The 24,693-nt window shown below is 56.7% G+C and overlaps 3 protein-coding genes across 3 annotated transcripts; 1 reads left to right on the top strand and 2 right to left on the bottom strand.

The window, feature by feature from the left end:
* Positions 1-1,841: 1,841 nt before the first annotated feature.
* On the top strand, positions 1,842-18,012 carry NECAB3 (N-terminal EF-hand calcium binding protein 3). Its single transcript, XM_063090572.1, has 13 exons — positions 1,842-1,958; positions 3,924-3,948; positions 5,499-5,607; positions 6,589-6,614; positions 6,805-6,902; positions 14,919-15,055; positions 15,276-15,394; positions 15,553-15,632; positions 15,737-15,790; positions 16,281-16,393; positions 16,530-16,607; positions 17,066-17,157; positions 17,252-18,012. Exons 1-13 carry the CDS (start codon positions 1,842-1,844, stop codon positions 17,278-17,280), a joined length of 1,077 nt encoding a protein of 358 aa, XP_062946642.1. The 3' UTR covers positions 17,281-18,012.
* ACTL10 (actin like 10) lies at positions 8,146-11,855 on the bottom strand. The gene is made up of 3 exons (XM_063106456.1): positions 11,565-11,855; positions 10,954-11,177; positions 8,146-9,328 (listed from the first exon to the last, which is right to left on the bottom strand). Exons 1-3 carry the CDS (start codon positions 11,853-11,855, stop codon positions 8,146-8,148), a joined length of 1,698 nt encoding a protein of 565 aa, XP_062962526.1.
* C1H20orf144 (chromosome 1 C20orf144 homolog) lies at positions 12,013-13,256 on the bottom strand. The gene is made up of 3 exons (XM_063106282.1): positions 13,149-13,256; positions 12,454-12,489; positions 12,013-12,387 (listed from the first exon to the last, which is right to left on the bottom strand). The coding sequence occupies exons 1-3, from the start codon at positions 13,254-13,256 to the stop codon at positions 12,013-12,015; spliced, it is 519 nt and encodes a 172-aa protein (XP_062962352.1).
* Positions 18,013-24,693: the final 6,681 nt, after the last annotated feature.

The following is a 24,693-nucleotide window of genomic DNA, read 5'->3' as shown; positions in this document are numbered from 1 at the left end:
GTCCCTGAGCTGTTCTTTCACTCAACCCTGAAGGAGCTGAGGCCTGAGTTATTTATTGGGAAAGTGAGGGAGGGAGACAGACTGACAGCCATGGGTGGATGGAAGGGTGGTCCCTCTCCAAGGGATCACTTCAGGGCCCCAGCTGCCCCCCGGGATGGATATGAGATGAGAGGTGAGTGGAGGACCTTCACTGACAGGGTGGGCATGATGGGTGGGTGAAGGGTCTCCCCCAACCCAGACTCCAGGGGCTCCTCCTGGGGTGTTTGAGTGCCACCCCCTCCCACCTACTGCTCTGCCCCACCCTCCAGTCTGCACTTTGATTTGCTTCCTGACAGCTCTGTTCCCTCCTGCTTTGGTTTTAATAAATATTTTGGTGATGTTTGGGCTGGGTTTTGGGACTTTGTACTGGGAGCACGTCTGGGGGTGGGAGAGGCCAAGGGTGCTGGGAAAATGCCCATTCCCCAGTTCTCCCTGTCCCTGCCTACTTTGATTTGAGTCTCATAACCCCAAGAAAGGGGTTCATCCCATTTTGATCCTAACTTAAAAACATACAAGAGAATATTTTTGTTGTAGAAAGTCACAAATCCTATGGAAGTACATAAAGTTGTAAGTGGACTCCCCTCTTTTCGCAGCTCCAGAGGCTACACTGATCAGTTTGCTGTGTCCCTTCTAGACGTTTCTGGGTATTAGTAAACATGCAGCAAATACAACAGACTGGTTCTGTGTCAGGTGCTTCCAGTTCTGGGGACAGGTGTGTTCCCTACCTTCTGGAGCTCTCAGGGTCTGATAAGGATGTGCACAAATGAGAAAAGCAGGAAGGTGCTGGAGCTGAGAGTTGTGGGATAAGTAGGAGTTACCTTGAGGAAGAAAACGAGCATAGCAAGCATCTCAGGATGGGCAGATGCCCAGGGGCGGGAGGGAGCCAGGCACACAGAGGACCTAAGAAAAACCAGTGTGGCTGGGGTCGCAAGCAAGGGGTAGAGTGATGCTAGAGAGGGAAGTTGTCTTGGGCTCTATTAAGGGGACAAGGAGGACTTGTCAGTCTGAGACAGGAATGATGGGTCCCGTTTCATATTTTAAAGCTCCCTCTGGCTGCTATGTGGAGAATGGGTTGACGGGAGGGCCAGAATGGCAGAGGAGAAAAGGAAGAAGGCTGAATTGAGTTTGAAAGTGCAGGAGGGAGGGGGTTCGGGAGGCCCGAGGCCAGGGGAAGAGAAAGTGCCCACTTATGCCTGTGTAACAAACCCCGAGGTGGGCTTTCTTTGAGCCAGCCCCTGTTTCATGCCCTTTACATTCAATGAATCTCCACAACAATCCTATGAGGCGTCGATTATCCAGAGGTAATAGTGCAGAGGAGGACACAGACGGTCAGAGAGGCACAGTGCTATTACGCTTCTGCAGCTTGCTTTGTTTACCCTACAGTGGTCCGGGATCTGCCTTCTGCGTGGGCACACGCAGCCCCTTCCGTTCTGCTCCCGGTCGTCCAGTACCACCCCGCCGAGGAAATGGACCCTTGGGGGGTTCCTTACTACGCAGTGGCCGCCCCTGCAGGGGACTCCGGTGGCGGAACTGTTGGGGTCAACAGTGTTGGGATTTGACGCTGTGCATCCTGGACACGGAACTTGGGTTCCAGACAGGGTCCCGAGGTCTCCGGGCTGGCGACCCCTCTCCCGGGCTCCGCCCCGCGGGGAGGGGCCCTGGCGGCAGCCCGGCCAGGGGGCGGGGCCTTGCTCACGCCGGCGCCAATGGGCGGCCGCCCCCAGCCCCGCCGGGTCTGCGCGCCCCGGCCGCCGGGAGCCGCAGCCAGCCGAGCCCAGCCGAGCCGAGCGGGCGGCGGCGCCATGGCGTGCGCGGGGCTGCTCACCGTGTGCCTGCTCCGGCCGCGCGCGCCCCGGCCCCCGCGGCCCCCCGCGCCCGCGCCCGACGCCGGGCCCGCCGGACACGCGCTCTTCCAGGACGTGAGTGGGCGCGGGCGGGGGGCGCGGGCGCGGTCTCTCGGGCCGTGTCTCTGCACGTCTCTGTGCTGTGTCTCCTCGCCTTCGTCTCTGCGTCTCTCTGTTTTTCCCCGTCTCTGTCTCTGTATCAGTGTCTCCCTCCAGGTGTGTTTGGGCCCTGCCTCTGTCTCTGTCTGGTCTCTGTCCCCCCCTCTCTCCCTGACCCTGCTGTCTCAGCTTCCGTATGTCTCCCTTATCTTAATCTCATTGCCTTTCTGTGCCCTGTTCTCTGTCTTTCTCCTTGTCTCTTCTTGTCCCTGCTCCAGTGTCACTGCCCCTTCTGCCCCCACCCTCAAACCCACCCCATCTGTGTGTCTGGTGGGGGTGGGGGCTGTCAACTCTTAATGACAGCAGCAGTCACGGCACCCACCTGCTCTATGGCAGCCCCAGGCTGGTCTGACCGTGACAGGGGAGCCCGGAAGCATAAGGAGCCCCTCACCCCTGACCCCAGTGCAGTCCCCAGAGCCCCTCAGGCCCAACCCAAGAGCAGAGAAGTCCTCCACTTGGGTAAGGGCTGCCCTCAGTCATCCTCTGTGGTCTGGGTATCCCTTCCGTGGGGTGGCAGGTGTCCCTGCAACCCCCATGGACACCAGCGTGGAGCAGCCTGGCCAGGCCTCAGTCACCGCCTTTCCCCCTTTCCCCACGCGTCCCCCCTGTGCTCAGCCCGGTCCTGGCCCTCTCATGCCCCCATTCCAGAGGTCCCTTGCAGTGTGAAAGGCTGTACTCCTGCCCCCTCCCCACTGCTGCTACTGACTCAGCACCTTGACCACAGTTCTGCTGGCTGGAAGAGACCTGACCCTCCTGTTTCCCACATTGGAAAACCAAGGGCTGAGAGGATATGTTTAGTCACACATGTAGGCAGGGGCACAGGGTGTGGCCCCAGGTGTCCTCATTCCTAGCTTAGCACCCCTACCCCTCCAGTATGTTTATCCCACCCAGGTCACACTGGGCTGCTGTGTGACACCAAGCCAGTGCAGACCTTCTCTGAGTCAGTATAGGGGTTAGATTCATTCAAGAGCCTCACTGACCCTGAGAAAAGAGCCGGAGGGGGTTGGCATTCAGGACCTGGAGCTCATGGGGGCTCTCTGTCCAGGCTTTGGCCTGCCATACCTTGCCAGACCCTCTGGACTCCCCTTTGCTGGTCTACTTTGGGTGACCTGGGGACTCTGGTCCCTGGGAGAAGCAGGGACCTCTCTTGACTCCCCTCCTGTCTGCCTCTGTTGCCCTTCATCTCCACTTCTCCATAAATAAAATCTGTCAACCCTTGCCTTCTGCCACCCTCACTCCCCATTGCACATGCACACACATGCACACACATGCGCACCCACACACACATGTGTACATGTTTGCCTGCCCAAGGCCCTCACACTGAGTCAGCCTCATAGGAAGCCCCAGTCCTGAAAGGGTTAACCCCAGGCTGCTCCCCCCATGTGCTAGTGGGAAAGAAAGGACTAGCTACTGCCTGCGTGTCAGAGTCTTCAACCAGCTCCTAAAGAAACAGCTGAGAGAGGGAATAGGCCATAGCGACATAGCAGAGTTGGGGGTTCAGGTCTGGATGGCTGCCCAGGGCTTTTGGGTCACATCTTGGCCCATCTCCCCAACCTTTCTCAAGCTGGGACCCTGCCAAGGGCTGACATATCAGACAGAACTTGGGCTGAACTCTGGGTGTGGGAGGTGGGGGTGGAGGGAGCTGGCCTAGAGCACCCCCTACGAGACCAGGCCCTGCAGGGGAAGTGGGCAGGTGGTGGGACCCGCTGTGTGCTCTTCCTGTGCCACCCTTGCTGGAAAAGCTCCTGCAGGGCTGAGCTGGGCATGAGGAAAGGCAAGGAGGGGGACCAGCAGGCCAGCTGGTGCCCTGTCGGGTTGGGTGGAGACCTCTTGCCTCCCAGCCCCACTCACAGCTCCCACCTGTGCCCCTTTGTCCTCTAGGTTTTCCGCAGAGCGGACAAAAACGGTGAGTGTGCCCTCCGTGGGTCCCACAGTTGGGGGTAGGGTGGGGCCATCAGGGAGGTCCAAGGGAAAGTTGTGGGTTTGGGGGGGCACAGTTGAGAGTGGAGACAAATCTTGGGGGTGCCCAAAACAGGAGAATCAATCAAGGCATCCTTCCCAGAGGCAGTGATGTTCCAAGTTTGGCAGGACAGAGAGCGGCAGTGGCTAGAGGTGGAGGTGGGGGCTTACTTTCGTGCAGCGCCCTGGTGTTTCCCATGCATGGCCTCATACTGTCCTGACAACTGCCAGTGTGTGGGAATTCTTCACCCCATTTCACAGACAAAGGAGCAGAGGCCCAGACAGGTGAAGCAGGTTGCCTGAGGTCACACAGCCTTTAATTGGCGAGCCTCAAACCTAGGTCTGTGGTGACACTTGGTCCCAGGCTCTCTGTGTGAGTGGCTTGGAGGAGGGGTCAGTGGAGACGAGGCTCTGTGGGAGATTTTATTCAGATTTTTAGAGGGCCCAGTAACTTTCCATATGACCCAGGGCCCTGGGAAGGCTTGGAGGACACAATTAAGCCTACCCCTTGGGCAAGGATAAAGCTGGGTCCAGTGTCCAGGGAGTCAGCTCCTCTCTGGGTCCTGGGCCATCTCAGACCCTGGTCTGGGAAAACCTTGGAAACTAAAGCCCTTAGGGGACCTGGCAAACAACATCAATGCCCCTAGATGATTGGGAGCAGCCCAATGGGCCCTGATTGGCCAATGGAGGGTCTCGACTGAGGCAGCCAGTCAGCCGTGAGCTCCTTTCATCTGGGGTCTTCAAACCCTCTTGAGACAAGGTCATGTCTGCACTCCTTGCCCCTTCTCCTTGTGTCTCTTCAAATTCATGAAGACTGTCCCAACCCATTGATCAGGACACAAGTTTTCACTTGGATTCAGGGCATTCTGTCTGGGGATGCTCAAACTGCCCCCCCCCCCCCAACACACACACTCGGCTGCCCCCACCCATCTGCTTATAGACCTTGCACATCATTCAAACCAAATCCCCAGTGTCTTGGACCATCCCACTCAAGTATTCACAGCCTCTGCTCACATGGCCCCTGTGATGGATGGAGAGCTCATTCCCTCCTGAGCCAGCCTGCTGCTTCTTACAGCAGCTCCAACTATTAGGAAGATTCCATTTGCCTCCCTGTGGCTTCTCTGCACCCTGGAGTGAGGCTGGCTCTGGCTCCCCAGTCCTCCCAAGTGATGTCTAGGCCCTGCCATGCTCTGGCCATGTCCCCAGCCTGTTGTTTGTTTCTTCATTTGGCAAACATATTATTGAGTCCCTACCCAATGTCATACATATACTGCCCTGTCCATTGGGTGCTGGCAAAATGGACCCTATTGCCTTCAGTGGACACCTATGGGGTCCCCAATCCTTTTGTCCCCAACAGTCAGGCCCCCCCACCCATGAGCTCAGAATCTCATCCCACCTGGCCAGGTGGCTGTGAGGCTTTTGGGGGCCCAGACCTGTTAGCAGGGATGAAGTCAAAGGTCGGGGATACTGACTCTGCTCCCTGTTCCCCACCCCCAGATGATGGTAAGCTCTCATTTGAGGAATTCCAGAATTACTTTGCCGATGGTGTTCTCAGTCCAGGGGAGCTGTGGGAACTGTTCAGCGGCATTGACACGCATCCCACTGAGTGAGTACGAGAGAGGGGATGGCTGAGCCATGAGTGTGTGTGAGGCCAGGTTGTCCCAACCCCACTGTGTTCCTTGCTGCCTCAGTTCTTTGTGTAGGACAGGAGGGGAGGGGGCAAGGAGAAAGGTGCCAGGACTTGGTGCCAAATTTACCCCCCCCATCCCCAGCTTCAGCCTTGCCCACAACCCTGCTTCCAGCTGGGACCCCAAAATAGCCAGGCCTGAGTCACCACCTGTGGCTCAGTGCCCCATTCCTGCTTCCTGCAGGGACTAGGGGATGCCTGGGGACAGCTGGGGCCCCCCTGCTTCCACCCAAGGGTGCAGGTGCAGGGACAGGCACACACCTCCCCACGTGTGCCCCCACATTTACACACCTTGGCACGAGTGTGTGCTCCTTCCCAGGCTTCCTCACGTGGGGGCACACGCATCCACCACCTAGCTTCTCCTCCTCTTTTCCCTTCTCTCATCTCCTTAGCATGAATCCCAGACTCTGGGGCGGCATTCCAGGCTCCCGAGACTTGGGCTGGATCCTTTGTCTGCAGTGCTCCCCCTCCTCCACCACAGGACACCCCAGTCAAATTCCTTGCCCTTCAAGGCCTAGCTTAGGTAGCCCCTCCTCCAGGAAGCCCTCCCTGACCTACCCAGTCAGTACCCCATGCCTTCCTTGGTCTTCCCTGGACCTGGCTTCCCCTTCCCAGCTCTGACCACTTCTCCAAGGCCTGTATCCACATCTGTCTCCCCCTGGCCTGAGATCCCCTTGGAGGCCGAGAGGGATCTGAGTCTTTGCCCTTAGAGTATTTGATGGGGATAGTAGTACTCTTTCTCCTCTTCCCCAAGGACTCTGCCCACTGAGCAGCTTAACCTGGGGTGGAGCAGAAGTCGCCTCCTTGTCAGGCTGAGTTGGGAGGGGAGTGGGACTTCCAAGTCCCAGTTCACAGGCCCAAGTCTAAGAATCTGAAGGGCACATTCTCTTTTCCCTGCAGCAATTTAGAAACGGAGAAACTGTGTGGTGAGTAGGCCCGCAGGAGCTCTTGTCTCTCGGGACCCCGGGGCAGGTGGGGTGGGAGGCTGCCGGCGCTCTCCTGATGGGACAAGATGGACTGGCCTCAGGATACGAAGCCTGCTTGGTGCTGAGGAGTTCCAGGTTGGGTGGATGGGTGGGGGGCCCTGGAACCCTTGAGCACCTCCTCTGTCCACAGACTACTTCTCAGAACACCTGGGTGTCTACCAGCCTGTGCTAGCTGCGCTGGAGGCACTGAACCGTGCGGTGCTCACTGCCATGGACACCACCAAGCTGGTGAGTGGAAGGGCTGATGGTGGGGGGGTGCAAAATGAGGTACAGGGTGTCTGCTGGGCTGTGGGAACCTCCACTGTCCTCTAGCTCAGGGCTGTGGAGCTAGAGGCCTGGGATCAGATCCTGGCCCTCCCACCTTGTGGCTGTGTGCCTTTCCCTCTCTGAGCCTCGGTTTCCTCCTCTGTAAACCAGAGATAATAATAGAGCCTACCTCCATACACTCATTGTGACAAATGTGAATGAAGGCAGGGATTTTTGTCTGTTTTGTTCTCTGATCTGTTCCCAGCACCCAGAACAAGGCCTGGCACACAGTAGGTGCTTCATACCTGGAGCTGCTGCTACTGTTTTTATTATTGGCCAGACCTAAGTGTTAGGGCTGTCAAGCCCAGGAGCCAGCAGGGATGGGCTTGGGCATGGTGGGCCGGGCTCACACGTCTGCAGGCCTGTGCTGGTGCATGGAGCCTATGGGGCGGGGCCTGGCCCCAGGCCATATGTGAGTAGGCAGGTCTGTGTGCACCCACGTTTGTGTGCACATGTGAACACATGTGCGCACAAGCATAAACAGGGATGACAGCCAGGCCCTTGGGTGGTGACTTTGAAAAAATAAGCTGCCCTTCCCTTTGTGTGTTCCTTTTAAGAAATGTCTTCCTTTGCCCCATAGCTCTTACAAGGGGGAGGTGGGGTGGGGAGGATGCAGTGAGCAGGCCTGGGATTGTGCCTGACCCCACTTTTTACAGAGGGGAAACTGAGGCCCTCAGTGTTAACCATCACCTGAGCACACAGCTAGGGACAGGGTTCCTCCTTCTGATTGCTTTCACATGAGATTTAGTAGCGTTTCAAAGGCCTGGCCTGGCATAGGGTGGGTGTCCAAATGTTACATGATGAGGGATTGGCGTGTTGTGGGGACTTCTATTTCTGTGGCCTGGACACAAGTGGAGGCACATCCTTCCTTACTGCCATGGAAACGGGACCCTGGGGTGGGCAGCTGGACTGGCATTCTTTGAACTGGCAGTGGTTGGGGGAATTCAAACTGCAGGTCAAAATGAGGGTCTCGTGGGCCACAGCCACCTCCTCATGGCCCAGAAAAGGGTAGGGGGTGGCCCATTGCCACACAATCACCCTGCCAGCTGCAAACACTTGAGACTCTTTAATGGTGCTCCATGCCTCTGAGAGAGCTGCAGCTCAGCCCAGAGCCTCTGCCTCTGCAGTGCTCCCTCTGGCACTACCCCCTCCTGTCCAACATGACTCAGTTGAACACGTCGTGCACTAGCCTGGAGCCACATTCCTGGTACATGGCCCGGGTCATCCAGTGACATTGGAAGGAGCGCAAGGAAGCCACCATGGAGCCGCCTGTCCACACAGCGCAGCCGCGCCCAGGCTTGGCCACCAGGCGGGGCCGTAGGGCCATGTAGCCGTGCCGCCGGCACTGCGCCTCGAGCTCCATGTCCAGCCGCTCAACGAAGCCAGGGAAAAGCGTGGAGCCACCTGCCAGCACCACGGCGTTGGCCAGCCGTGTCCGCAGTGTCGTAGGCATCTTCTGCAGTGCCCGGAAGGCCAGTGTGGGCAGGCCTGGTTCAGCCTGGCCTAGCAGACCCGGCTGGAAGATAGGTTCGGGGCAGCGGAAGCGCTCGCTGCTGAGGCAGACGGAGCACCCATTGCCCATGCAAAAACTGGCCGGATGGTGGCGGGCAGGGTCACAGAGATCGCCCTCAAAGTCCAGCGACACATAGCAGCACCGCTTCTTGAGCTGTGTGATGTCCTTGCGGGGCAGGGCCCGCTGCCCGAGGTCGGGGCACGCTGCCACCAGCAGGTCCCGCAGGTAGCGCGACAGGGTGGTGCCTGCCACGTCCTGCCGGAAGGTGGCCTTGTGCCACGAGTGGCCCGCGTAGATAGGCGTGGCATGGCACACGCCGGCGCCCGCCTCCACGGCCAACCCGCTGAGCGCGCCGGCGGAGCAGAGCGCAAGCATCGCGGTGCTGGCCATGTGGCACGCGGGCACTGCCAGGGCCTCGAACAGCAGCTCGGCCACCCTCTCGCGGTCGGCGGGCGGCGCCGACGGCGAGTCGCTCACCAGCACGGGCCACTGCTCGGGGCACACCCTCAGGCCGCCCACCAGCAGGCGCTCCCACAGCCCCTCCAGCGCCTCCCAGTCCACCACCACACCGTGCTTGATGGGGTGCGCCCGCGCCACGCCGCCTGCCAGCTCACAGCCCGGCGCGCCGGGCAGCACGGGCCGGTCCCAGCTGGGCACCAGACTGGAGCTCTTCAGCACGATGCGCGGCTGCTTCTCGCCCGCAAAGCCCGCCTTGGTGAAGCCCGAACCCTGGTCCACCACCACCGCGACGCGGCCCAGTAAGGGCGGCCCGCGCACCCGGCGGCTCCCGGACACCGACGCCACCTTCCGGGCTCGGCTCCGCCCCTTCGCGCCTCTGAGCCTTGTGTGCCGGAGGGAGACCCGGCTTCTAGCTTAGCCCGTGGCCGCACCCTCCAGCTCTTGGCTCTGCCTCCCGCGCCTCAGTTCCTCCTTTTCTGGGCTAGATAACAATCCCTCTCAGTTCTTGCTTCCGCACGGGGCCGGCCAGAGCGACTGTCTCCTTTTTAGCTTGTGGCTGCGCCCCTTGGCCGGAGGTCCCGCCTCTGATTCCAGTGTCAGCCTCTGCTCTCGCTGGGCTCCAGATGCTTCTGGCCCTCTTCGCCCTCTTCTGGCTCCAGGCTCCACCCTCAGGACTCGCTCGTCTGCGCAGCTCCTCGCCCCCGGCCCTTTGCTGAGGTGTATGAGGAGAGGGCCAGGTCAAGTCCTTTTAGTTATTGAGAAGTCTCCGGGAGGAACAGAGCTCAAGAATGAAGGGGCCTCGGGGCGTGGCCATATGGGCATATATTACCTCCTGGGGACCCAGGAGTCCAGCCCAGCCCTTGATCCCCAGGCAGTCTTCTGGCACCTCTCACCTGGGCTTGACAAAAGCAGTTAGTGGTTGTGGAGGTGGGAGGGGGTGGTCAGAGAAGAAAGAAAAGAATTTGGATTGGACTCATTGTGACCTCAGTCCTCAACAGCCACTGCGCTTCCACAGTCCCCTCCCCACAGGAAAATTCCCTGGACTCATCTCTCTCCTGGACAGGGCCAAGGGCAGCGATTTTTGCATCCAGGGGGTCTGGCCTCAGCTGTCCAGCACAACTGGTCTGATTCCTTCCCCAAACCACTTTGGATTACCTGACATACTCTGGCCAGATGTGCAGCCCTTCCCCTCTGGATGCTAAAGAGAAAGGTAGTAATCACAGATCTACAGCTCCTCTGAGGACCTCTGTGTGCTCCGCCATGAGAGGCCCAGGCAGCCCACAGAGGGGCCCCACCTTCAGGGGCTTCCATGAGTGGACTCACATGGGCCTGAGTTTGTGACTCAGTTCTGAAGCTGACTCACTGTGCCACCCTGAGCAAGTCCTAATCTTCCTCTGCGTTCAGTTTCTTCCTCCAAAAGGTAATAATCCTCACACACAGGAAGGAGGCCAGTTCTTGTCCCTGCAGAGCCTCATTATTCTCTTTAGGACCATTTTGGTTGCGAGTAGAAGACTCACTCAGGTGAACTTAAGCCATAATAGGGATTTTATTACAAGGATTTTGTACATCTTAAGTATGTTAAGAGCAAGGGTGAAATCAGGGTTTAGGAACAGGGTCTGACTGCAGGGCTGTGGGGAACACTGTTTTTGCATCGTGTTTTTATTCTTCTAAAGACTGGCTTTAGCCTGTGCGTGTTCAGGTAGAAAACATGGTCTCTTACAGCTCCTGAATTACAGTCCCAGAGAAGGGGTGATTGGACCAGCACGGGCCAATCACATATGACCAGAGGCGTGACCCATGGAAGATCATAGTTACCCTGATTGTAACCATGTGGATGGTAGGGAAAAGTCAGTTCACATAATGAGCAGGGGCGATGGGATGGATCGTGCAACCTCCAGCCTGATGCAGGCGATGTGGAGGGGATGTCGACTGTGTGGACGATGACAAAAGTGCATCTTCAGCAGAGCTGGGCCTGAGGCTCTAAAGGGCTGGGATCTTCACCCATGCAGCATCCGCTCCCCAAAAGGGGCATTCTGAGGTTGGTCACAAGAGTGTAGCAGGAAGGAAGTCTGCAAGTTCAGCAGGGTTGCGGTGGCACTAGGATCTGGAGCTGGGTGGGACCCAGGACAGTGAGGAGAAGCAGCTGGGTCCTGCCCACAGTAAGTGCGCTGGGCCTCTTGTGAGTGATTTAGGGAGTAAGCCTCATACTGGAGACCATAGTGGCTCTATGGCCAGAGAGCGGGGGTGAAGGTGGCAGCCAAGAGAGGAAGACTGAGGCTGGCGCACTGGGCCTGCATATCCCTGTAACAGGTTTGAGCTTTTCTCTTGTGGGCGGTGGAGGACCAGTGTGAAGTTATAAGCAGGAGTGAACTGCACTAGACAGATGAGTTGTTTGGAAGAAGCCTTTGGCTGTGATGCGGGGAGGGGGATGGGGCAGGCTAGGTTGGGAGAGAAGCGCTGACTTTGACAGAGGTGACTTGGAGGAAGTCTGGGGTCCGAGTGCCTGGGGAGTGAGTGAGGGGCCAGAGCCCGGGACTCAGCCTCTTCTCCAGGGTGTTCCCAGAGGTGGATCTGAGTCTCATGTGTCACCCAGTTGACCGTGGGATCCTCACTGTTCTTTCCCCGATGTCGCCCGTTTGCCCGGGACCCTCCCTCTGCCTAAGAGGGATTTCCGAATGCTGGGGGCTCTTGGAGATGTAGGTCCTTGCTGGAAGCAGGTCCCTCCTCCTAGTGTGGCCTAAGCCGGGCTTGCCTAAGCCCACCTCCCTTGGGCCTGCAGACCCGGCGGGGTCTGACTCGTCTGGAGTCCTAGCGGGAGGAGCCTCCCGCCCAACTCGGGGGAAGGTTCTGACCCTTAGTTCACAAAGAAGGAGAAAGCAAAGATAGCCCTGGCTGCAGAGCATGTCGTGGCTCTCCCCTCGGGACGCCCTGTTCCTCCCTGTGTCGCCTTGCCCCCACCCCGGCTCCGCACCCGACGCTTCCGACAGAGCCAGCAGGCGCCAGGGATGCTCACGGTGTTCTTTACTGGGCCGGCTCCGGGGCGGGGGACGGGCCCGGCGCTCAGGGCCGCGGGCGGGGGCGGGGGCGCCGCCTGCGCGGCTGCGGCTCCGCGGGGCCGCCCTCGCCTCCGGTCAGCAGGCGCGCGTCCAGCCGCTGCCGGCCCTGCGCGACCTCGGTCCCGGCCCCGGCCGCCGCGTGGCAGCCCTCCTCCTGCAGCCGCGCGTCCAGCAGCAGCAGCAGGACCAGCATCTTCATCTCTCGCGCGCGCCGCTCGCCGCCGTCGCCCGCTCCTCGCAGCATGGGCGCCGCCGCCGGGGAGCCCACCCTGTTGCCCGAAGCGTCCTCACCCGGCCGCCCGGACCGCGCGCCGGGGCCCGCCGCCGCCTCGTCCAGCTGCTGCCGCTTGTCCAGGCGGGAAAGCAACGAGATCTCGGTCTGGGGTGGGGCAGGGGCGTGAAGGGAAAGAGCGCGCTCGGGGCGGAGCCCACGACCCAGGACCGCCCTGCCCGCCTCCTGGGGACGCTCACCCACCGGGTGCTACCTCCTAGGACTCTACCCCTCTATGTTTCCGGGACTCCTGTCATCCTCCTATGCACGGGAGTTGGGGAGACCCCACTGTTCCATTTAGGCCCCAGGGAAGCGCACCATTCCGTGCTTGACGCCGGGGACCCTCACCCATTCTGCCTGCCTAGGACCCCCACCTCCCATCTGGAATCCCTCACCCACACCAGGCTGACCTCCTGAGAGCCAGCTCTGTCCACATTCATGGGATGCCTGCTGATCCTCCCAGCCTTGATGCCAGGGGCCCTCACCCACCCCGGCCTAGTCCAGGGCCTCTGCCCATTTGGAGAGTAGGAAAAGTAGCATGTTTTGAGCCTGGGGGCTAAAGAGAGGGCATAAGGGAATCCCCCGTGCCCATAGCCCCAGTGGTACCAACTAGGGCTGATTCCCTGTGCCAGGATCTACAATATTTTGTCCAGAGTTGGGAGAATCCCCTCCTGCCCTCCCTTCCGGGCTTTTAGGACCCCCATCCATACCATGTGGACTCCTGGGACCCTCATCCTTGGGAGGGATTGTCTAACTCCTCACATGCCCCTAGGACTTCTGTGTACAAGGCCTACACTCCTAGCATCCTCCCTTCCTGTCCACCTGTCCAGGTCCCCCTGTCCCCCAATCCCTGGTCCCCCAGCACTCACACTTGGCTTCTTCTGCTTGAGGTGGCTGAAGAACTGTTTCTGCCAGGACTTCTCCTTGTGGGCCTGCCTGGGTGCTTTGGTCCTCTTGTGGGAACCGTTGTTTCCCATGGCAGGACTGGTCACCACTAGCAGCCACAGCCCATGCTGTCTCTGCCCTGCCCTCTGGCCTGGGGTCCTGTCCTGGCCCTGTCCCGGGAAGGCCACATTGTGACCTCATGGGTCGAACTCACCGGCTCCAGGCTCCCTCCGAGCTCCTCCCAGAACCCACAGGCGAATCTGGGCTCCATTCGCTTTGTGATTTTTCTCAGCTGTGAAACTGGGCTAATGATCTTAAAGAAGGCAATGCTTATAACGTGCTTAGTGTTGAGTAGAGCTGAGTTTCTGCGGCGTGGGCTTGAATTCTGGCTCTGCTACTAACTAGCTGTGTGCCCTTGGCCAAGGTAATCAATCTCTCTAGGCTTCAGTCTTCTCAATTGACCATAATGGGGTCAATTATAGTTCCTATAAATTGTTACGAGGGTCAAATGAAATTCTTGGAATAGTGCCTGGCACAGAGTGGGTGCTTATATCGGCTGGGTTCTTTGTTTGCAAACAACAGAAACCGATCAAACATTTTAAGCACCAGAAAGGTAATTTATTAGAAGGATTTTGCAGCCTGTCTCAGAGTGAGAGGACCCAGCCCCCTCTGTGTCACTGTCTCCCAGCTTGTAAGCCTGACCCAGGAAGTCCCATCTGAGGGCTGAGCTGAGGCAGGTCATGGGCAGGACATAAAGCTCCTGATGGATGGAGCCTCTCGAGCCCCCTTGTAGAGGGGGTGCAGGCACCAGGACCACGGCTCCTGCGACTCCCATCCTGGGTTGTGTGTGAGGTGGGGAGTGAGGTGATTCTCAGGACATCTGTGACTGTTGGGTGTATAGTGGGCAGATTTTTTATTAGTATTATCTTTGACAATAAAAGCAATGGCAGTTCTCCTGGTACTGAGGACTTATGTGCCAGGCCTTGAGTTGAGTCCTGTGTAGGAATTAACTCTTGGAAGGTCAGCGTGATAGGTGTTATCACTCCTGTTTCATACAGGAGGAAACTGAGACACGAGGAGCTGAAGGTACTTGGGGAGTCTCTGAGAATCCTTGGGTGGGCAGCACAGGCCTGGCACATGGTCAGCCTCCCTGTCTCTCTGCCCACCTTGGGAGGGGATGGGGGGAGGCTGGTGATGTAGGTTGGGGTTAATGCTGGTGCGTATGTGGATAGCGACCTGGCTGTCTTGTATCTGAGCTCCTGGTAAAAAGTGCTCAGAAAATGTTTGTTGCAGGGGTGAATGAATGAATGAACACATGTGTAGATTGTGAGTTTGGGGCCAGCTGGCAGGTATGGGGCCACATCACACCACATTATTTTTGCCTTGTGTCAAAATTGGACTTTGAATGCCCTCTGAACCCTCCCTGCCCCCACCTGGCTGTGCCTAGGGTCCTCACTGACCAGAGCAGTGCTGAAGGTGGTGGTCCCAACAGGGAAGGAGGCTTGAGGCTCAGAGAAGCCAGGCGTGCCAGCTGATGGATGCCTCCCTGTGAGTGGCCTCACACCTCCTAGGGAGGGAGGCCAGGTGTGCCTTGCATCTCAGTGCCCTACTGCTTGTGCCAGCTCTGCATGCCCTTGCTCTTCACACTGCACTGAGGCTCTGATGGAAAAGAGGTAGAGGGCCAGGGAGGCGGCTCCCCACTAGAAGTAAATTCTCAGGGTCGGGAGAGGCCGACCTTTCCCCTCTGCCCCCAGGAGTATGAGCAGGCCTCCAAGGTGGACCAGTTTGTGACCCGCTTCCTGCTGCGGGAGACGGCGAGCCAGCTCCAAGCCCTGCAAAACTCACTGGAGGGGGCGTCAGACACCCTGGAGGCCCAGGCCCGGGGCCCATGGTATGTGATGGCCCCACCAACCTGTGGCCAGTTTGTGAGTGCTCATTGTCCCCACATTACAAGTCCCTTGGCTTCATTGTATTCTGTAGTTCCAGCATCCTGGAGCCCACATTCTTGGGCAGGGAGGCCAGGAGGGGTGAGAAGGGGTCTATGGCTGGCTTTGGGGCTGGGCAGCAGGAAGCAGGTCTGGTGACCATGGGCTGACCCTCCACTTTCCCAGGTCAGATGAAGAGCATGTGGAAGTGCAGAGCAGGCCCCGTGGCAGCCGGCGGGCAGGGCGCAGGGCCCTGAGGAGCATCAGCCGGTCTCCTACCTGGTCTCCTGGCTCCTCAGACACAGGTGCACCTGTGGCGGCTGGGAGGGTGGCTGAGGGCCCAGGGTGGGCACAGCATCCCCCGTTCCCCCTGTGCCTGCCCTTCCACCACCCTGCAGTTCATCCTGAAAGGCCTCCTAGCCTGAGGGCCCATGCCTGACCCCCGTGGGCCCCCGGCTCCCAGGGCGGAGCTCAGAGGCCGAGATGCAGTGGCGGCTCCAGGTCAACCGTCTCCAGGAGCTCATTGACCAGCTCGAGTGCAAGGTGAGCAGCCCTGTGGCCAGTGGCCAGCAGGAGAGGACCTTCCTGGCATCCACCCAAGCCAGGCACATGCTGGAGGCCTGGCCCATGCTCTGTGTTCCTCACAGGCCCCCCAGCTGGAACCCCTGCAGGAAGAGGACCTTACCAAGGAGCCCGACTCGGTGAGCCTGGGAGAGGGGCTGGTGGCTGGATGTCAGGGGCCAGGGGTGCTCATGAAATGAGGGCTCACAGGGCCAGCTGCCCACCAATCCTCTGCAGTGCGTCCATGCCCCCTTCCCAGGCCTGGCAGATAGGTGCTAGGTTCTGGTCCTTGCTCTGTGATCCTGCAGAAATCACTGCTGCTCTCTGGGCCTCAGTTTCCCCACTGGCATTTCTGAAAGCCGGGTCTGGGGTAGTGTGGATGGAAGCTAGAGGGGGCACTAGGAAGTGGTGGCTTACTGCTGGAGAGAGGGACAATGGCTGGATCAAGGCAGCGACCTTGGAGGTGAGAAGAGGAAGATGGAGTCAGGGATGTTGGGCGGCCAGTTGGTGGAAGGATCCCAAACGCAGGGTAGCACAAATCAAGAAAGGAGGGGTCTTCCTGGAGGCCATAGCCAGTCCCTCGCCCTGCATCCTGCCCTGCCTCAGCTCACTGGCTGCCTGTCTCGTCAGCACATCCTTGTGGCCCAGAGGCAGGTCCAGGTGGCAGAGGAAGCCCTGCAGGACTTCCACCGAGCCCTGCGCTGCTACGTGGACTTCACAGGGGCCCAGAGCCATTGTCTGCAGTGAGTACCCAGCCAGCTGGTGGGATGGCTGAGGGGGGAGTGGGTAGTGGGGCTGGGTGTCCTGGGTCAGGGCCTCCTTGAGATCCCTGGCTGGGTGGGCAGTGGTGGTGGCCTGGCCATCTCTTTGGCCCCGCAGTGTGTCTGCGCAGAAGATGCTGGACAGTGCCTCCTTCACCCTGTATGAGTTCTGGCAGGATGAGGCCTCCTGGAGAAGGTATGAGTGATGTTCTAACAGCTAATAGTTATTGAGTCTGGGCCTTGGAGGGAGCCTGGCCTGGGTTCAAATCCTGCTCTCCCACTCACTGGTTGTGTGACCTCAGGTGACTTACTTAACCCTTCTGAGCCCTAGTGTCCTCCTTTCCAAAATGGGGATGATAACAGTCCCAACTTAATACGAACAAAATGAGATGATGTGTAAAGAACTGAATACGGTGCCAGGTGCACAGTAGGCACTCAGCAGACATCCACTAGTGTCGCTATGTTCTGCACCCTGTGCCACGCACCTTGTGCAGTACTTTATTCATTCTCACCCAGTGATGCAGACACTTTGTCCCCATTTCACAGAGGAGAAAACTGAGGCTCAGAGCCAGTATGAGGAAGGCCTGGGGTGGGAGTGGCCCTGATCATGGTCAAGGCTGGCTGCAGCTTCGATCCCCTCTGCGCCCTCTGCAGGCACCAGCAGTCATCCTGCAGTAAGGCCTTCCAGCGTGTCCTCATTGACCACTTGCGGGCTCCGGACACCCTCACCACTGTGTTCTTCCCAGGTGTGCTGCAGGCCCCACTCCCTCCACAGCCCTGAGACCCCAGAGGGGCAGTGGGCCCCTGATGGCTCCTGACCCCCCAACCTCTGACCCGCAGCCTCCTGGTGGATTATGAATAATAACTGAGCCTGACCTGCATAAGCCAAGGACCCTGGGTCCCTGCCTGCCCCCTTCTGGAGCCTTCTGGACTGGTCAACTCAGCACCAAGACCAAGGACCCTGTGTCCTCCTATACCTGGGGCCTGACCAGCTGGTGGAGGGTCTCTCAACCCAGGGACCATGGTCTAGGCTGCTTGCTTTCTATTTATTTATTTATCAGTGTCTTTTATCATTTGTAGCTTCAGCCTTCAAGGCACTTTGGCTTCTGCCTGGCTCAGGAAGCCTGGATCTCATCCCCTCTGCCCCTGCCTTGCTATGTGTCCCAGGGCAGGTCCCTTCCCTTTCTGGGTGGGCCTCAGGCCATCTGGCTGTCTAGCAGGCATCGTGCTTTCTTCCCGTGGTCTTGGGCCGGGCTTCTGTTCTTCCCCAGCCAGCGGCAGAACCAGGGCTGATGCTCAGGGACCCCCTAACCCCTCGAACCTCGACCCCCGAAGCTGGGCCAGATCAGTCTGAAGTGTGGGGTAAGGACCTGGGTGTCCCCATCATGCTCCTGGGCTGGCAGGCTCCAGAGCCTTTCAGCACCCATGGCTGCACCAGAGACCAATGGGGGATCCTTGGGTTGGTTTGCACATCATCTGTATATCATTTGCATGCTCTCACCCCATCCATTCTCAGGGCACTATCAGAAGCCCCAAGGTGACCTTGCCAAGTAGCAATAATTTGGGCCCAGAGTTGAGTTGCCTGCTGCCCCCAGAGACCTCTGAACCCCAACACAGAGGCAATAAAGGCAGTGGTCACCTCTGGCGTCGCCTCCTCTCTCTCCCTCTGCGAGGCCAGGCTGTGGGGTCCATGTGCCTCACAGACTAGAAACTCAGGGCAGGAAATGTTTCTTTAGAAGTCAGCTGATTCCCATCTCGAGCTCCCACCCTTGCAGAGTGGGAACTTCATCACAGCTGATGCAGGTTTCCTCAGTTCAGGGCCCCTCACCCCCACAAACCCTGGTTCTGGGGTACTGCGTGGGAAAGGGGAGTGGCATGGTCTCTGCTCTCAACCCCCCAACATCTGCTGAGGGTTCCAGCTTCACCCCACACAGAGTCTCCTCAGGGCCCCAGAGAGCTTGGCTGGACTCCTATGGGAAAACCTGTCCCCAGACAGAACATCCCCCGCCACCTGACAATAAAATGGCTCCAGGAGAATAATGACCAAGTCAGTCCTACAGCCACTGGAGGACGCTTCTGGGGGAAGGGACCAACAGGGACACCTGAACAGGTGCTGTAAAGGGGAAGCACATGGCACTGTAAGACCACAGGGTGGCATTTGACCTGGTCTGGGGTGCTGGGGCAGGAAATTTCAGGTAGACACAACACCCACAGGCCGAGGGGAAGAATCGAGGCCAAGGGGAGGGGAGAGCGGGCTGGGGCAAAGCGGGGACGGCAGGGCCTCAAAGGCGCTTCAGCCTGAGGAAGGTTTCAAGCTGGGGGACTAGTGGGCTGAGTGACATTTCACCAAAGGCAGTGCCAGGCCTTGCTGGGTGCTGGGGCATGGCTAGAAAGATAGCTCAGATGGTACCAGCTCAGGTGGGTGTCCTAGTCTGGATGTCCAGGTAGGGTCCAATGGCCCCTGCCGGAAACAGGCTCTCCTGCCAGCCTGGCTGCCCAGGCCAGAGAACCAGCATATGGGTCCCCGGTGGCTCCTGGACCAGTGCCAGTACCAGGCTGCACTCCTGCCATACCAATCTCCAGACTCCTGGCAACTTCTAGAAAGTGCTGCCAGCATCTGAGCCATGGGACTTTGGGTTGGCTTGAGGAGGTTTGCTCCCATGCTCCGGTCTGAGTAGGTCTCCTTGTTAGAGAAAAAACTTGTCCAGGAGGAGATAATCCTGCTTTCTGTCCTGTGTGGGAATTCCTTCTGTTTTCCACAATAGTAGCAACGATACACCCTCAAAACTAGAACATCTCCCACTGTCATCATCTCTTGGTTTTTTGGTGGCTGGCTGGTACAGGGATCCAAACCCTTGTCCTTGGTATTATAATACTGCTCTCTAACCAACTGAGCTAACCAGCCAGCCCCCCACTGGCATCATTAAACAAAGTCGCTGAAGCCTAAGGCTGACACTTCTGAAGGGGGTGCCTCAGTTTGGCGCCCTAGGCACCTTGCGCACCCACAGTGGAGTTCTGTGTCCTCCCTCCCTCCCTCCCTGAAGGCTTGGCGCTGCTGGGGAGGAAGCTTCAGGAAGGGGTGGTCAGTCCTGCAGGGTCACATCTTGGAGATGGCAATGTTTGGTTTGAGCTGTGACAGTTGAGCAGGGACCTCCAAATAGGCATGAAGAGGAGGGGCAGGAAGAGAGTCTCAGACAAGAGGAGCAGAAGGGAACTTGGGAGTGTAGGGATCGGGGTGAGGCCAGGCCCGTGGGAGCTGGATGTTGTCTTGCAGGTGATGGGGAGCCAGAGGGTGCCAGATGGGAGCCATGTGGGTTGGTGTGAGGGCTGGACATAGACAGGAGGCTGGAGTTGCAGCCACACGAGAACAAACTTCTGAGCTGGGGCCTGGGCTGTGGGGACACAGAGGAGGTCCTCAAGCCTTTACACTGCATCTGTTAGCTCTCACAAGCCCACCATCTCCATCTTGCCATCCCCGCTGTATCCTCTCACCCTGGCCCCCAAGTCAGGGCCACTGTCCTCTCTGGCCTGGAAAACTGTAGCAGTTTCTTCACTGTGCTCCCCCCACCTATTCCCTGTAAAGCTGAAGCCAGAGGGGTTTTCAAAATATTGCCATTTTGAAAACCACACCCCTCTGGCCAAGACCCTTCAAGGGCACCCACTGCCTTCAGTATGAAGATCAAGTTTGATTTCTTGTCTGGCCTTCAAGGCCCTCAGCAATGAGCACCCCCCCCCCCCCCAATCTGTGCAGCCTCCTCTCCATAAATTGCACTCTGGCTGAGCTGGGCTATGTGCAACCTTGGTCACCCCCTCTTTGGCCTTTGTCCCAAGCCACCTGTCCCTACAGAAACGCCTCCCCAGGCATCAGGTCTGGGTTGCCTTTCCTAATCCTTGCCCTGCTCTTGGCTCTTCAGCTCCTTTCGACACCACTGGGCACCTGCTTTGTGGCAGGTGCTGGAGAGGATGAAATGCTCTGGGATGGTGACAGCACGCACATCCAGGGCAGGCAGAGTCCTGAAGCTGGGAGAGCTCCAGGCTCCTTGGCCAGCTACCACTCTTACCCTTTTACCTACTCCCTGCACCTGCCTCTCACCTTCCTCACACCTGCGCCTGTGACTCACCTGCACACATCTGAACCTGTCCTAGGGACTGGCTCAGTGCCAGGCCAGATACTGGAGACAGCAGCAGTCTAGATGATGGCCATTGCCTTGCAGCTGTCAGAGAAACACGAATGCCATGTCCCCTTAACACAGCCTCTGAGGGTTGAAATGACGGGACTAGGCATTCAAGAAGTTATCCTTGAACTAAATACTGTGTGACACCAGGCTCCCTGCAGGGTGCTGGGGACAAAGGTGAATCCTCAAAGAAATCACAGATTGGCAGGGAGAGAAACAAGTTACAGTGGCAACCACAGTATATAGGGGTTTCCTGGGTGCTACCCATGTGATCACATTGCGCCCTCACAACAGTGCTGTAGGCTTCATTAGCACCCACAATTTACAGAAGAAACAGAAGCTCAGAGAATGAGTGCCTTGCTCTGGGTCGCACGGCAGGGCTGTACTCCCTGGCACCAATAGCTACTTGCCATCAGGCGTGCACAGTGTGGAGAGAGAGGTCATCTTCTGGTAGCAAAAACCAGCCCAGGCTGGAGGAAGTGGCAGCTAGAACAAAAGGAGCAATGCCAGGTCCTGGGGCCTGCTGGATGGCAGATGGGCAGGAAGGAAGAGCCCAGATGAAGTGGCGGGTGGACCAGCTGTTGGAAGGTGGGGGTGGGTGGCTGAGTCCTGATTATTTCTGCGACTCCCTAGGTGGCACTCAGAGAACATTAGCTGAACTTGTGGGCAGAAAGGAAGCCTCAGCTGGCCAGTTAGCTCAGTTGGTTAGAGCGTGGTACTGATAACACTAAGGTCAAAGGTTCAATCCCTGTACTCTACTGCTGCAAAAAGGGCAGCCCCAGAAAAGGAGTGCAGCAGGACCAGCTCTGTCCACAAGAGGGCGCCTGGCACCAGGCAATGATGCCGTCCTGAGGCAAGAGGGTGGCTTGTGGGTTCCCCCAACTCTCCTGTGAGCGAGGAAGGCTAAGGGGATAGACTTAATTCACAACCCTGAAATACCAGCAGTCAGAAACAAGCAGCGATGGGCAAGATGAGTTTAGATCGATGCATGTTCGCTCATCCTGAGATTGTATCATCTCAGGCCAATTATTTCCCTTTATACTGAGAAACACAAGTCGGTAGGCTCCTTGACTCCACCCTTGATAAAATTCGAAAGGGTCCTCCCTTCCCAACCTACCTTCCAGAAAACAACTCTTCCATATTTTCCAGCTCTTTGTGTCTCTATGACAAGGAGTCATATGGTAATGCGTCACTAATTTTCTCTTCAGATTCATCTAATCTGCTGTTTAATAATGCAGTTATTTCTATGATTATCATTTCCAGAGTTTTATGTATTTTCAAATCTGCCTAGTCATCTCTTACTTTTGCTCATTTTGTTCAGCACCACCTTTAGAGGTTTCATATTCTGGGTTTTTATATTCCGCATCTGGTAATTCCAATACCCGAATACCCAGGGTTTATCAATTGTCATTGTTCCTGCTGCCTCTTGCTCATGGTAGCTCATCTCCCTGGATGTTCAGTAATTTTTCTGGATGGCTAATAATTGGCTGATATGTTACACTGGAATCTTGAAGGTCCTTAGATATTTTCCTCCAGAGGATTTGCATTTTTGCTTTGCCAGACACCAGGAGATACTGCAAGCCTAGAATCGTCTTAATTTCTCACCCCAGGATTTTCTGACCTCTGGAATAGTGTAAATCTGAACCCCAGCCCCAGGAGAGAGCAGACCTAAGATTACAGAGTCTCTGGTGAGATTCTTTTTTTCTTTCTCTCAGGTAGGAACAGAGAGACGCTTCCAGTTCAGCTACATTGCAGACAGGTAGATTTTCCATACTGCCTTTCCACAGAGGCCAAAGCTGTTGAGTGACCTGGCTTCATGGTGGGAGGGCCCCCTTTTCTTCTCCACTTTGTATAGGCTCAGAGCCTACTCTCAAATTCCCCCCAGAGGCAGTTAATCCCTCCAACTCGGAGTTCTTGAAATTTCTTTTTCCCCAAGCAGTGCAGGTTTCCTCTTTTGCATTCAACTACCTCTGTGGTTTCAGCTTACTCAATTTTTTTCTGGTCCTTGGGGATTTCCTATGCTTTCTCATGTGTGACCTCAGCATTCAGTTACAAGTATAGTTATTATAATTGATCTGGAATCTGGGTGTTTTGTGGTCATGAAAAAATTTTCAGTCTGCCATATCAATGGCAAATTCCCTTTACATCAACATTGTGCTCTGGTGCTAGGCTGACAGTCCCTTGGCTGAGATCCTGTCATTGTTTTAGGTGGTGGATTGTAGCACAGCTGAGAAGGGCATGCAGCTGGTACCACCTGCATCAAAGATCATTCAGCCAAGCCCCTGCCTTGCCTTCTGGGGTCGGGCCACAGCCCAGCCCTTCTCCTTCCCCCCAGATTTAGTATCCTATCCCTCTCTTTGCATTCTGAGGGCTTGTGGAGCTGGTGATGTCCACAAGCTCTAGGGCAAGGCTGCTCAGAAAAGTGGGTCTCCCACAGAGGCCAGAGATGAGAATTCAGATGACAGAAGTGAGGCCTCAGCTCACTGGCTAGTAAATTGGACCAGCAGACTGAGGTCTGCACCAATCTCAGGGCCATGGAAGGTACTGCCCAGGGGCTGCTGGAGGCACTGCAAGCTGGTGGGCTTTCAGGGAAAGCAATCTGAACACATTTCAAGCGTGCAAGAAATGTTCAATACTAGAAATCCCACCTTGGAAAGTTACCCCAAGGAAATAAATCTTGTGAAGGAAGATGTTCACTTCAGCATGTCATACAGGGAAAACTTGAAAGCAATCCCAAAGCGCAACAGGAGGTGAAGAGTTAAGAAAATTATGGCTTCAATTCAATTATGCAATTAAGCAAACAATGTGAAAGCAACAGTGAAATTACTTAAGATTTAACAACAGTGTAAAAAGAACATAAATGAATATGCACAAGTCCAGGTATGTTAACATTTGTGTTAAAATTTTATAAGGAAATACATAAAGAGTTATTAGAAAAAAATACCCACAAGTTCACTACCTATTTTTCAAACGTTCTGTGGTTGAATTTTCCTTATTATCACAGAATGGTGAGGAAAAGAGAGAACAAGGAACTGGGAGTGTCTGGAAGCCATTGTTGGTGTTTGACTGCAGGCCCACAGGGTGAGCTCCAGCAGCCAGCCTGGTCGGGCCTGGGCCCCACGGGGCACAGATAAGGCAGCCGCAGCTGGCTTCCCTCCCAGATGCAGGCCCAGTTCCGGGCCCTGTGGGGCCCAGCACCTGGAACCATCTCCTACGCAGCACGTCCCGCTTTCATTCCCCTGGATGCTCTTTAGGCCATAACAAGAACAAGGTGGGGCCTCTCTCTCCCTTCCTCAAACTTTTGGGAAGTAGGGGGAGGGGACACAGAAGGCTGCCAACAGGACCTCTCATAGTGTATGTACCATCTTCCCTCCCAGTGCATTCCAGCTGGAGTCAGAAAAGGAATATAGCCTCTTTATTGACTACTTTAAGTAGAACAAACTAAATACATATTTAACAGTTTTGGTTCATTTTTATAGTACATTAAATAAGTTATGCACAGAGTTAAGTAACAAAATTTCCTATTGGAGTAAAATAACAAAGCACAGAAAAATCGGACTCTAACGCATCCTGTGGGTGGTTTCATATTCATCACCCCCCTTTAAAAACCACACTTGGAGGCTTAGTTTTCTATGTATTTACATTATCAGCTTTCTTTTATGGACGGAGCCTTTGCAGCCTCCTCAGGAACTTGGAAAGCCACTGGACTGGCCTGAAGTCCCCTTAGCCAAACAGCCCTTTCAGCCACTCATCCAATGCTTACTGCTGTTTCTCTGCTGACTCTTAGGCAGGGATGGGGCTGTCCCTGACAGACACCAGCCACACATGCCGTATTTGGTATAAGCATCGAGAGTGCGTACTGGGCAGCTGTAGGCCCAATCAGATGCGGTCCGCAAGAGAAGCCCATCTCCGGAGCTGCGGAGGGGGAAGGCGGGAGGGGGGGGCAAGGCCCACCCCCCCAGGCCTCCTAACCTTCTCCTGGCTCAGGATGGAAAAGGTCACCTGCACCATCATCTTTGGAAATGAGCACATCAATGCATGTGGGCAGAGGCAATTAGTCAGCATTTTGGTTTTACATGAACTATAGACACTCTAGAGTTTGCAGGG

Source organism: Cynocephalus volans, chromosome 1 (assembly GCF_027409185.1).
Source record: "Cynocephalus volans isolate mCynVol1 chromosome 1, mCynVol1.pri, whole genome shotgun sequence".
In the NCBI taxonomy this organism is placed as follows: Eukaryota; Metazoa; Chordata; class Mammalia; order Dermoptera; family Cynocephalidae; genus Cynocephalus; species Cynocephalus volans.
Note: the sequence above shows the minus strand (reverse complement) of the source record. Positions and strands in the feature narration are given on the sequence as shown.